General features: G+C 38.0%; 1 protein-coding gene and 1 long non-coding RNA gene across 2 annotated transcripts in view; one reads left to right on the forward strand and one right to left on the reverse strand.

Moving 5' to 3' along the window:
* The first annotated feature begins 3,536 nt into the window (after positions 1 to 3,536).
* LOC149705101 (uncharacterized) overlaps positions 3,537 to 13,520 on the forward strand; it is a 39,444-nt gene continuing 29,460 nt past the window's right edge. The window contains exon 1 of the mRNA XM_089865271.1: positions 3,537 to 3,881. Within this exon, the coding sequence (XP_089721397.1) occupies positions 3,845 to 3,881 (37 nt within the window). The 5' untranslated portion in view covers positions 3,537 to 3,844. The remainder of the gene's footprint in view (positions 3,882 to 13,520) is intronic.
* LOC149705102 (uncharacterized) lies at positions 11,618 to 13,419 on the reverse strand. Its single transcript, XR_016381521.1, has 3 exons — positions 13,234 to 13,419; positions 12,069 to 12,650; positions 11,618 to 11,958 (listed from the first exon to the last, which is right to left on the reverse strand). It is a non-coding gene; the product is annotated as an uncharacterized LOC149705102 (long non-coding RNA).

The following is a 13,520-nucleotide window of genomic DNA, read 5'->3' on the forward strand; positions in this document are numbered from 1 at the left end:
ATGTAATATAATTGACCGAATGACTTCTATTAATAATCTATATGATGACGTCTAGCGTTCCTTTCTGGCAAATATTTCTTTCCATCAGAATATTGCGTTCTTTTCTTCTTTTTCTTAGGACAGTCTCTCAGGGACCGAAATTTTCTTTTTATTGTTAGCGTACACAATGAATATTTCTTCTTTGGCCTTTGCGCGAAACTTCCTCAAACGCATTTATTTTGAAAGGAATCTATATTTTTGGCCTAAAAATACGCTTTGCGTTGAAGTTTTGCCTGAATTATGTTAACTTCTTTCATAATTTATAAAATATTGTCGTAAATAATTCGCCGTTACCCATTCTATTTTTAAAGTAAAAGTTTGTGTAACCTAACCTTTAAAGAACGGCATTTTTCACCACCAATGGCGACACAGTAGACCTCGTTTTTTAGACAAGTTAAATGTTAATTATTTTGTAATAATAAGAGATTTTTATATACATTTTGCCTTCTATAGTTAGAAAAAGGCCGGTCTTTTAAAGTATAATATTATGTTAGCTGAACTTTTCCTTTAACAAAGAGTAAGTAATACAAAGGTAAGTGTCTTACTTATTGTTATACGTTACTTATGGCAACGTGGACGCAGTTTTTCCGCGTAAAGAGATAGAAAAAACGTGTCCTCCCAGTTCCAAAGTTTAACCTAACCTAAAGCGGCTTATACCGAAGTCTGCAGTACAATAAAGTTGAGTTAGAACGTTGAAAGAATCGGAGATACGTACCCTTATAGTTTCCTGGGAGAGACGTAATTTCAACTTGTCCCGCGTCGTATATAACAGTTTCCGAATGTAGATTCGGGTTTAAATTGAAATATCGATGGAGGAGTATACGATTTTTTCGAAAGAAAAGAAAGAAAACCCTAAAAAAGTTATTTTTCTTTCACTTTGTGTCGTTTGATAGAACATACTACGTATCTTACTACCCTTCGCTTCACCCTTGAAACGCGAACTCTAGAAAAATCGTTGCTCCGATTGAAAAGAAAGGTATTTTATAGATATATATATATAACTTGGGCTTTCTGGGAGGCTGCTGCTCGGGAGTCGGGTATCCGAGAGGAAGAAGCTTTGAGCTTCCGTCGATTGTTAAACCCGAGTAGAATGTATATATATAGTTGAGATTGTTAAGGACCGTTTGATTTTAACTATAAAAGTTAAAGAGTAAGTTCATAAGATATGTTACAGCATAAGTTTGTCACTGGTTATACACTGGAGCTTGTCATGAAGTGACGTGGGTCATAGATTTGAGGTAAAGCGAAGGAGGCCTTGTCAAAGGATTAGTACAGACTAAATAGTGCTAGATGGGCTACAAAATTAACCACCGAGTGTAGTACTTCAATTCTCGCTTGTCGTTCTCGAACTAGCTCGAGTTGTAAGTCTCTAGCATTACGAACTTGTATAGTAGTGTCATACTTATGGAACATATCTTATAAACTTATGGCTATACATAGTTTATACTAAAAGGGTTTTTGCCGTTCCCCCCCCCGTGTTGCCAGGCCGTTGGTAAGTTAAGAGAGTACGCGGAGAAAGGCTAGCAAATCAGTTCGAATCAGTACTTGACTCAAAGGAGAGCTTGACAACACTGCGATGAAATTTAAGCTGAGACATGGGGTGCGGAATTTTTATAGCCCTTTTAGTGAGAACCATTACCATCTTGGACAAATGGCGTGCGTCCCGACAAGTATCAAAATTGGGCTCAAAGTCATCAACACCCTTGGTCACTTAGATGCTATAGTATGCAATATTTGCGTAACTATCTGATCTATCTAAAAGCCACCTATGTGTACACCTCAAGAGAGGCAAAAATAAATCTTTATTATTTAGCCATAGAAGATCGTATTTTATAGCTTTTCGTCGGATATAAAAAGAGGATAGGGAAGTTTGGTTAAGAACCGAAAAAAAAGAAAGCGGGAACCATAGCTGTCAGCGTAGGCTGCATTTTGTAGGCCTAGTGGTTTACCCTGGTTTACTGTAGCATAACCGTCTGAAACCAAAGGACTCTCTACCCAAGAAAATATGGGACCCATATTCGCTCGCCAATCCGCTCAACGTATAATGAAGTGTATCTCATTAAGTTCTTCAAAATGGTAAAATATTTTTGAAAATCTATCGAGAATTATCTAAGTTAGGAACAAGTTTGTTTATTAAAAACATTATTGTCCCTTGTGGGTAGCTTTACCCTGAGCATTGGTGCGCGGCAGAGTAAACATTTCTACAGGCGCTATAGGAATAACAAGGTATAATTTACCCCTAAAAGTTTTCTTTCACGCAGGTACCCGTAATTTAATAAATAAATCTTGGCGGGCCAATCACAACCTCCGCGCAACATTACGTCACCTACTAAATTACTGTTAGGTTGGCGCCCGTATGAAAAGGTACTTTCTCGTACGCAAAGTTTCATATTCAATATATTTTTAACCTCTAGGCCTAAAGGCTATCGTGTAAAGGCCTTTTGTTGTTTAGGCAGTGACCCCCAACCGTTGTGGGAGGAGATAGTAAAAAAAAAAAAAAAAGGTAAACCTTATTACGCTAAGCCTTGGAATCTGGATCTCACGTTAAATAAGTACTTTTGGTTGGTGCCTCCGTACTCGGATGAGATGAAGCGAGCTTTAAAACGCGCCTCTCCGAGCGATGAAAAGTTTACGGTCTCTGAAAAAGTGGTTTGGGGAAAATCGGGTGGAGGGGAGCCTCCCACCCACCAACCACGAGTGGCATGGATAAGTACTTTTGGTTGGTGCCTCCGTACTCGGATGAGATGAAGCGAGCTTTAAAACGCGCCTCTCCGAGCGATGAAAAGTTTACGGTCTCTGAAAAAGTGGTTTGGGGAAAATCGGGTGGAGGGGAGCCTCCCACCCACCAACCACGAGTGGCATGGATCAGAAGAGGGTTGTGGGAAAAGCTTATTCAAACAGAATAAACGCCACGCGCGCCCCCTTCCCGCCTCCGCCTCTTCAATGATACTGCAACCGAAAGTAAAAAGCTTTCCACTCATTACGGGCAAGGAGAATTTTTATTGGAGTTCAAACATCAACTTTGTAGTTTTCTAAAGAGAACCAGCCTATTGAGAAGCATTAATTGTTTCGCTACCCAAAAACAGTGAGCGGCTACCTCAGTGATCTTTAGTGACCTTGATATACCAGAAGAAGTACTAGTTTCTTACACCGGCCCCACGCGTCTGTCTTTAAACAATGATTCCTGTGAAATCAATTTACACTAAAGGTTTTTCTTTGCCGTTCCCCCAGTGTTGCCAGGACGTTGCAGATTAAAGAGATTTCGGAGAGAAAGGTTAAAAGGTCAATTTTACTTGGCACTTGACAAACTTCATTCACAACAACAACACTTTTTTGAAGTTTAAGCGGTCAAGAAATGTTCTGTAGCCCCAACAGTGAAAACGATGGCACATAATGTTTATCCGTGTTACCATTTTCAAAGGTGTTTCGACTCTAGGGTGTCAGTGCTCCTTGCGAAAGCCGATAGCCCGATGTTAAGGGGGAAGAATGGGAATAACGTCGCGCGGAACACTTGTCCTCGCCTGCATTCTTCACTCGTACCCTATAGTCGTCGTAGTAGTAGATTGTAGTACCACCAGAGCGCGCTCTGCCACTCTGGCCATACTCGAGAAGAACTTGGGAAAAATCTCTTTACTCGTCTCAGTCATTGAAAGCCTGGCTAGCCACGGAAGCGGGCTGACGTATATTTGTCCGCGCTCGAGTATCGTTACTAATGCTACAAACAGTAGGGAAGTATAGGCCAAGAGATTTAACTTCGCCAACCAAACTCTTTCTTTGATTCGTGAGGGAAAAAGCATGCCGGGTCATGATCGCTTTCTTGTTCCTAATTGCTATTATCAAAGGTAAGAAAGACATAAGATTCTTATCTTTCTTTAGTAAGCTCCGGTCAGCGTGTCCGAGAACGGGTTAAACAACGGAACGGCTTAACGCCTACGCGTGTTGTGCCAATGCTGTAGGGGTAAGGTGGTGGGAAGTAACTTTTGCAAAGTTTCAATCAAATCCCCCCCCCACTAAGAATGCTTAACATTCAAGAGAAGAAGAAAAAAAACACGATTTTCGATGGAAATTTAGACCCGATAAGACTTTGCCTCGCAGGGAATTATGGGATGTTAGTTCCACCACCTTTCTCCAAAGTACAACGCCTGAACAAAATTCCCTCCTATTTTAGACAGGTTTTCCCTCTAACATAATGTCACGTGACCTAATACCGTAGCCACCATTAATACTCAAGTCTTATACTTAATTAACTCATAATCAAACCACTATTTAAATTATCCCGCTAATTATAGACAAAATATTCAAATATTATTTTAAACTTTGCGTTAAGCCGATCTACTTTTTTTTTAATCTACGTCACTTGGCCTAATTTAGCCTAATTACCCGCTTGCCTATAGCAACCTTTACCTCTTTGAAAATAGCTGTTTTTTCTTCATTATTATAGACAGTAAGATTTATTATAGGTATGGGTTTTTCCCTCCCAAGGTATTCTTTCTATTTAGACCTAACTCGATCGGTTTGTCTAAAGATAGTTTTTCTTCCATAGCTTTCTACCACCTTTATTTATGACCAGCAGGTATACTTTATTTTGCCCAAAGAGTTAAGACGTTCAGTTGAGACCTATAAATTATTTATTCTTTTTTTTTTGTCATTGGATTTTTTTTAGATTAAATAGCCAAGGCTTATTATGATAATAATAATTCGTTAAGCCATAATATTATTAATATTGTATCTATAAGCTTGATTTGATATTCTATACCAGCAAAGGGTTTCAGAATGTCTATGGCCCTAGAGCTACGAATACCAAATAACCCTTGTAATAACAATATGTATATATATATATATATATATGGATAAGCTTAGTGTAGCAAACATTATCAATACATCGTTGACGTACTCTTGTATATGTATATATTTACATATGTAAAATTATACTATTTTAGCATATTGAAAAATATACAAAAGCTCCTGAACCGAATTATAATTATTCTGCTTCAGACTAGTTTTAAGGCGCTAAGGTACTATATTAAAATTAAAGATAAACACTGAATTTCTAAGTAAAATTTTATTTATTAACGGTTAAAATTAGTTATATTAACTAGCAAAAAATTTACACGAGGAATCTATATAGTTTCTAGAAAAGTTGACCGTAAATACTAGATTCTAAAAAAGCGGCCATCTTTAAAAATGGCGGCCCAAGTTATCAAAACTTAATGACGCCTTTAATACTTCATTTATTGTGATTGATGGATTAAATAATTTTTCCAAACTAATTTAAAAGGAAGTTAATACCAATTTTCTAAATTTAACTGATAGTCAAAATTCAAAACCAAGCCCATATAGATTATTGTATAATGACTATAGCATTAAATCGTAATTCCTAAATTAGGGACGAATAATTGAGGCGTGTTCTTCTCCTAAACGATTTAACCCTTCTAAAATTATATGATTTTTGCGTACGCTAGATTTAGCTTCGTAAAGGTCTAACAATTTAAATTAGAACCGTTTCTAATAGGAGGGCTATAGTGTAGGGAGAACGATAAATATTTAGTGAAACACGAGATATATATTCCTACCGAGAGAGCGGCGCAGTCCGAAGCATTCAGTCTCCCCCCCCCCTCCGGCCGTGTTAATTTAGCTGACCAGCAAGCAGCCTGGCATGATAGCGGACGGACGGCGTGCGTGATTTTTAAACATTACCATTTATTTCTTTGGGTGTGTCTCGAGTTGCCAAGGGTCAAATTAGGTCTATTATCAGCGTCCCTCCGGCTAGCTATAGAATACTTTTAAATAATGACCCGAAAGTAAAAATGGACTTCTGTTTATGGGGTAATTAGTACAATCACAAATTAAAAATGCAACCACGCGTAATAGTAGGCACCTGTAGAAATTATCCATTCGTGACATTTTTAGAATTATATTCCTTAAAATTCCTATTTTGTTTTTGAACCCAAAAAAAGCAATTTAGCAACAGCGTATTTGATCTCTCATACTGGTCATCCGCGGGTCCAGTTAGTTAAAGGCAAAGTCAAGGTACCTTAACATTATACCTTAAAAGAACGGCCTGCCTTGTTATGTTACCTGAACTTTTCGTTTAATTTGAAAGTGCAACACATTTTTTTTTTTGGAGATTTTGGTTAAGGTTTTCGCGTACCTCTCTTTTCCAAAACAGTTCAGAATCAAATGAATCACGTGGTACCATCCCTTTAACAATATATCCCCGTAAAGCCTCCTTTACACGAATGCGTGCAAAATTAATTTGTATGTTGCGACCAACTTCTCTTTCGTCGACAATAAACATACCTTTATAGACGCTAATAAACCCAATTGTTTGAATACGATAAATTATGCCTAAGTCGCGAGTACACATAGAGGCAAGCCTGATGCGTGCATTGAAATTTCAAATATTACACGACAATTGTTATTCTTTTTTTTTAAAAATTAAATGACTCAAGCTTCAGTCTAAAACATATCCACTAATCATTTAAATTGCCGTATATATTTATCTAGATAGGGGAGATTCCAGTAAACTCTTTCAATGGACCATTTCAGGCAATTTACTGAGTTTATTATACACCCGGCTTAGAGGAAATTAATTTTTTATCAAAAATCTTCCAGGTACAAAGGCTCAGGCCGCGTTTCTCTTATACATTCGACAGTGTCCGTCAAAAATACGGGGTGTCCTTTGTCCTTGCGCGAGCTCACGAAGCTTTTGATTGAATCGTCTTTATTCTCTGGTGCAGCGCGCGAGACTTTGAGGACGCGTCCAAGTTTTAGTACAGAACGAAAATTTACATAAGTAATTAACAATACGCCTGCTAGAGCCGTATAGAGTTTTGGCGGTGCGCGTTTTACTCGTATAAGACCACGAGTGAGTGTTACGGTAAACGCGGTAGCAAATTAATTATAATAGCTAGACATTATTCATAAGGCACCCGTATACGTCACTCAGCTAAGATATTCGAAATCCCACCCGAGCCGGTGGAAAATAATAAACAATAAACTGTAAATGCAAAGCGGGAGTGATATAGCTTAGGTACTACGTCTTATTTATGAGCGTGCAGCTTGTTATGTCCAAGATGGTCGTGGACTTAATCCAAAAACTAATCAGATCTGTTCGTACGCGTATCCCTTTGCTTATCAAACTTCGACGCACTTTCAAAATTCTAGGCCTATTCTTCGTGTAGTGTAAAAATTGAGAGATAGTCAAGGCTTAAAAATTATTTTCAAAGTGTTAAGAGAGGCACGTGAATATAATGAATCTGAAGTGACTTTCAAAGTTTCCCTTAACTCCGCTTCTTTCCAAAGGGCGCTAGGCCAGCCAAGTAGAGCTTGGCGCTTCACTATACGGGGAAAGAGTTAGTATAGGAAGGTCTCCTTGACAATATGGACCCTCTTCATGGTGGTGCACGTGCTGGCTGGTGGTACGCGCTATGTTTGATATAATAATGAAATTCCAAAAATTAACAATAGAAGTAATTTGTAAAATCAGGGCTTGGGTGAAAATTCTGCTAGTTTTAGGGAGGGGGGTGGTTTTGTAGTGTGCGACGAGAAAGGAATGTCTTATCAACTCAACTCTCTCGTAGTTTAAGTATTGGATTGCACTCGCGAGCATTTCTAAAATTTTGCTAAACCCCGTCCCCTTTTATTAAGACTAGCGCGTGGTGATGTCAAAAATTTCTTACGTCGTCTGCACTTTGAAATTCAAACTATACGGGACTTGCCAGTGGTTACCTCCCCCTCTACGGAGAGCTGCTCTTTAAAGTCTACGAAAGGCGACCTCCGACAAGGCATATTGGCCATTTTATAAAGGCTCATGTCCTTAGTAAATTAGAATACGTTATAAAGAGAATGAAATGGTAGAACAATAGTTAATGACATCAAATCTAGCCTCCATTTTCCAATATGGCCACGGATTAGCGAGCCAGTATCTAGTACTTAAGATAAACCCACCATCAACCAAACTAGTTTCAACGTGGTAACTAAAAGGATTACGGAGATACTTCAATAAGTGGATTTCCATCAAATACCTTTAATTATTTCCATAGAAAATCGCGCTGTAAGCAAGCAAGTAAGCAAGCACATCGAGTAACTTTAACATTATTAGTGGGTGGGCTTAATCCCCCATCTCTTACACGGACGCGGCTCTTAGAGCGGAACAGGATAGAGCCGCGCACTCGTCGCTTCTCCAACATCCATCTCTCTAAGAGAGAGAGAGCGAGCGAGGAGAAGATGATTTCCATTTCAAAAGAGCTGGAATCTAGAGAGCTCTAACACTTGGTCTCTCTTATTATTCGTGCTCTATCTACAGCCGTCTATTAGCCGCCAAATTTCGCCTCCCAATCTCCTCTTTCTCTCTCTCTCTCTATCTCATGCGGGCTTCATATTAAAGCTTCCACGTTCGGCTTTAATTATTATTAGACTTCTTACTTATAATCAAAGGCAAATAGAAGAAAAAGAAAGTGACTCACGTTGCCTCTGAGCCAACTAGAACCGATAATGTTTCAATTACCAGCCCCAGGTGTTGCATGCACTACGAAATCTAATCTATTATTATAGTCCCCAAGAAGCAAATTAAAATGTAGCTGCTAACGTATCAATGCACCGATCAATGACGCCTCAAATAAGCCGTACTACGTTATATTTTTGTCTTCATAGAAGATAACGTAGGACCAAAAGATCTAGAGAGAAAGCTATGGACTTTGGTCACTAAGAAAGGCTTCCATTAACTTGTCTCACTCTCCTTTATACTTCTATTTGCTTCTGCATCTAATGGAAGTCGCGGGCACAATTTCAGTCGCCGACTAAAACAAAACCAAAAATTTATATGACACGAAAGTGGGGAGGAACATTTCGAAATCACTAGCAATTACCTCCTTAATGTTTTAAGCGTTTGAAAGTTAAATATCTGATTTCTCGCAAACCTCTCCTCCGACTTATTTGAACATTCGGAGTTGACAAGTTTCGGTGTTTAATTCCCATTAGAGACGCTACCTATGGCAGAAATCTTGTTCCGAATTTATTGAGGAATCTAGAATGTAATAATTGTTAAAGAATTATTACATAATTCATTTAAATATTATTAAGAATTGGCTCAAACATTTACCAAAATATATTTGTTAAAATTTAAAAATAAATATCGATATACAGGGTGAAAACCTTCGCCGAGACCAGTGTAATTTGATCTTAGGGGATTTACAAGCTCTATAGTAGAGAAAACACGTGACACCCGCCGAACTTATAAAGCGTGTTATGTTAATCTTTACCCTTTACTTTAAATGTTTCTAAACTTAAGTAAACTTTCGTAATATCAGTATATGTACACGATTAGATGGGGATACCTCATCCTCGCTATTATTGAAACCTTGCCAATAAAGTCTCAAATTACACAATGGTCAGCGATTGTTTGCTACGGTCCATTTACCTTAGAATCAATCGAGCGGATTGGTATCTTAAAATCTCAGGATATGTATACTGTCTATTTTCCAAACGATAATACCTTAACAGGGTTTATATTAAAACCTTTAAAGTAGAGGAAGATATTTTAGACTAAATATTTTGCAATTATTTTTTTTTTTAATTTTAAGAATAATACAGGGAAGCCAACATACAGGCTGAACTACTCCATGTATTTTCCCATAGCCCCTGTAGAAATGTTTACACTGCCGAACTTTAGTTTTCACCTTAAACCAACCTTTACAAAGTCAATTTCTAAAAAGATTTTTAACTCGAAATTTTATTAAAGATAAATATCTTATTCTTTACTATTTAAAATAACTTCTAGTCTGGTAATTTCATACTTTTTTTTTATTATTATTCAACATACGCTATGGTATGTCAAAATTGTCAACCTTCGTAGTAGAAAGACAAGTTTATTGGGAAGCTGACCCCTCCTCTAGCTAACCCTGACTTGGCTGTTACAAAAAGAAGCTAAAAACGACTTCCTTAAATGCTTTCAAGAGAGTTTCGTTTCTCGTTGGGCATTAAAAGACCCCCGAATAGAAATATCTCGGATGTCGCTCGGAGCAGTTAGGATTTCTGTCTTTATACTTTATATATATATATAAACTTTTTTCATCCTCGGGATCCCCCACCCCTACCCTTCTTTGCCACGACCCGGTGTACTCGGGGGGTACCTTGACCATTGACTTCTATAACAAAACGACTGGACACGCTAGCGTTTTCTATTTTATATTGGTTGCCCTGCAAAAGTTAGAGAAATTTAAAATTGAATAATTTAACAGAAATGTTTTTCCAATATCATAGAAGTAGAAGTCCTGGCTGATTAAATTGATAATCAATGTTAATAATCCCAAACAAAAACTGTTAAAACCTATTTAGGAAGCTAAACACTATAGTTTATTTTTCAGGGAAGTTCATTTAACTAAATCTTAATTAGAAGCTACACACTAAAGGCCTTTTGAGACGGCACAACGTTTGACTCAAGAAATTGAGTCAGAAGAAATTGGTCAGTGATTAATTTTAAATTTAGTGATTCAATTTGTCCAGCTTCTATTCACACGACCCAACTATAGTTTACTCAACTCAAGTTGACTCATCTAAATCTGTCAAAAAGTTGTATTGTCTGAAAAGGCCTTAACTAGGAAAGATTTAACTTCCAATTTTGGATGGTATAACCAATGTTGATTGCGTGTTTCAACTGATAATTTTTTGTCTGGACACTCAAATAAACGATCTTTTTGAAGAAGTCCTTTAGTTAGTGCGGGTTGTGCGCTGCTGGGTTAGTACTTTTAAACTTCTCGGCACGTTCCGGGAGATACTCGAGGAAATGATGGAAACGCAATGAGGATTACTCCGGATTATTACGTTGTAGCGCGCGTGTTACGGCCGTATAGCTTCTCTCTCCCTCCCTCTCTCTCTCTTTCTCTCTCTGTGTGTGGCCCCGCAGAGTGAATTTAGTCGTAATGAAACTTTACCCCCTCATCCTTATAACGTATCGTTAAAGCCTTTTTCTCCGAATAATAAAAACGCGTGTGACAGAAATTACGATTTTCCTCTATCTACGCAACTTCTATCTTCAACCGGATGAAGATGTTCTCGTAATTTCGTTTAGCTCATCCCTTCACCATCCTTTGCTTTTTCAGAGTGCCCAATCCCTAGAAAACCATCAATTGAAGTAATACCATGAGAAAATAAAATAAAAACAACGTTAGATTAGTGTCGTGCATTGTTATATAAAGAGGTGTTTGATTGACAGGGATATGCCATAGTATTTAAAAATCCTGGAACTCCTGGAAAAGGCGGGGATTAATTAAAAAAGGGTGTCATGGATGGAAAGTCGGGGGATTTTAAAATTTGCCAAAGAGCTAAAAAATTGCTTTATTGGTATACTTCAATTTACGGACTTTTACTTGTAAAGATATCCCGGCAGGATACTCGTTGGCCATTCCGATCAACTATTAAAGATATATCATTGTGTTTTTACGGGCAAAGCGCTGATCCGACTCTTTTATGGCCGTTGCTTTTCCATTTTAAACCGTGGGAAATCAAAGAAATCGCGACCTTTTGAATTGAAAACTTCATTTGCCAGTTATCTTCTTTAAGATCTAACCACGCCGAAATTAACTCTACTTTAGTTTTTTTTGTTAAACAAATGATGACTGTACCTTTATCAATATTTAATCTTAGAGTTAAGTAATGTATACGGGGGATATAAAAGGTTTAAGCTCATCTTGTTTAACAATGGTAGCGAGATATCAACCGCGAGAAGTCTTTGCACGCTATTTCTCCATCGTTCAATCGATTGAACAATTTGCAGTTGTTCCCCTTACGTATACGGATTCATCGAGGCGTACTCGGATACCCAATTCCCTCGTCACCGTGTCCTAACTCCTTGTCTCGTCTACGTGCGGAAAAGTCGGAAGATTTCTCCTTGTTTCCAGTCACTTTCCACCTAATTACCTACGTACCATATACCCAATTAGATCCCGGCTTATTGATGAGCGTTTAATACCAATACGTGACCGTGAAATGATTTCACCTTATTTATGAAATCTATCCTAATGACTTACCATCACTGACGAAGATTATTCGCTAAAACGGCTAGAGAAGTGAAGTGGGATGTTGAGAACTTTCAAAGATATTTGCTGTAGTGTTGTATAACTGCGTTATTGGCAAGGTAAGATACGTTCTCAGTCCTTGAAAGGGTTCTTGGTACTAGTATTTCCGGTCTCCGAAGTCGCGAGGTGTCAGTCGATGAAGGCTTTTCAACTCCTCATTCTTTTACTCTCTCTAGACAACAAATCCCTCCTCGCAAACAACCTCGAAAAGGTCAACCCATTCCCTAATTTTTCTTAAATAAAGTGTACGTCACGCAAAGTTTCGTTCACTGACACTTTAAGACAGTCTCTCTCTCTCTCTTTGCTTCTCTTTGCACGAGTGGCCTTCAATTCAAGAGGGTGTAAAGGACAGCAGGAGACAAGTCTAGTCGTGACCTCTCGATGTTGTTGTAGGGAAGAAAGTTTTCCCCAAATTTGTTTTCAAAGGTGAAATTGCTTTCAATAGGGTTGGACCTTATTCTGTCTTGTCTTTTCTAAGAGTTGTCTGCTCCTTCTAAAGTGTCGGGCCTCTTCTCGAAAGCGAGTTTTGTTGACCTAGAAATTCCGGACCGTTTAGATTTCGTTTAAATTATCGTCCTATCTAGCCTCGATCCTAAACAAAAGGAATTTTTCTATTTCCTCTATAGATCTTATATTGTTTGAACTGTCGACAGGTGGTATAGTAATGTGCTTTTCATTGAACGTCGTATGGATTTTTTGATAAACGTTGCTTATTTTATCGAGCTCAATCTTAGTATCAAGTCATGAATATTTTAGCTAGTTTTAGAGATTTTACGTAAAAATTATTATATATCAATTTTGAAACTTTTCGCGCTAACCCTAACCATGCACATTTTTAGGAAGTATCACATTTTAACTAATTAGACCTACCAACGTAGGTTTTTTCACTGTCTATATTTTCGTGAGCATTTGGTATAGCTGACTGCTGCTTAGCCAGAGATACGTATGTTTTTCATGTAAAATCAGAGTGTTTATTTTTTCTTCAGTTGAAACATAGAAGGTGTTGCAAAAATACCCTCGCGTGTTACTGTTACCTCCCTCGAGTTAAAATTATTCTTTTAAAATGAGTTAAATTTCATCCGGTAAGCTATGAAGCATTCACGAAAAAGGTACCTACCTTTTGACAGATGAGGAATGAATTATAGGAACTGAAGCCCTCCAGCCATGGAAATTACATTGAAACGGTATTCTAATAAAGCTAGAGAGAAGCGAGTACCCTCGGTGAATGGGATAAGCTATATCCTAGTGCTAGAAAGAGAGAAAGAAAAGTAAAAATGAGCGATCATTTCCCGTTATGTCGACAGCACGCTTTCGTTTTCATTGGTTCCGTTTCCACTCGGAAGCGTCCTGGTGCACAGCGCCGCGTTGCGTGGATACACTGTGTTTCGTATGTTAAAGGACCAT

The sequence above is a fragment of the Phalangium opilio genome, unplaced genomic scaffold (assembly GCF_054372755.1).
Source record: "Phalangium opilio isolate 3A_F unplaced genomic scaffold, DU_Popi_V2 ptg000014l_1, whole genome shotgun sequence".
Classification (NCBI taxonomy): domain Eukaryota; kingdom Metazoa; phylum Arthropoda; class Arachnida; order Opiliones; family Phalangiidae; genus Phalangium; species Phalangium opilio.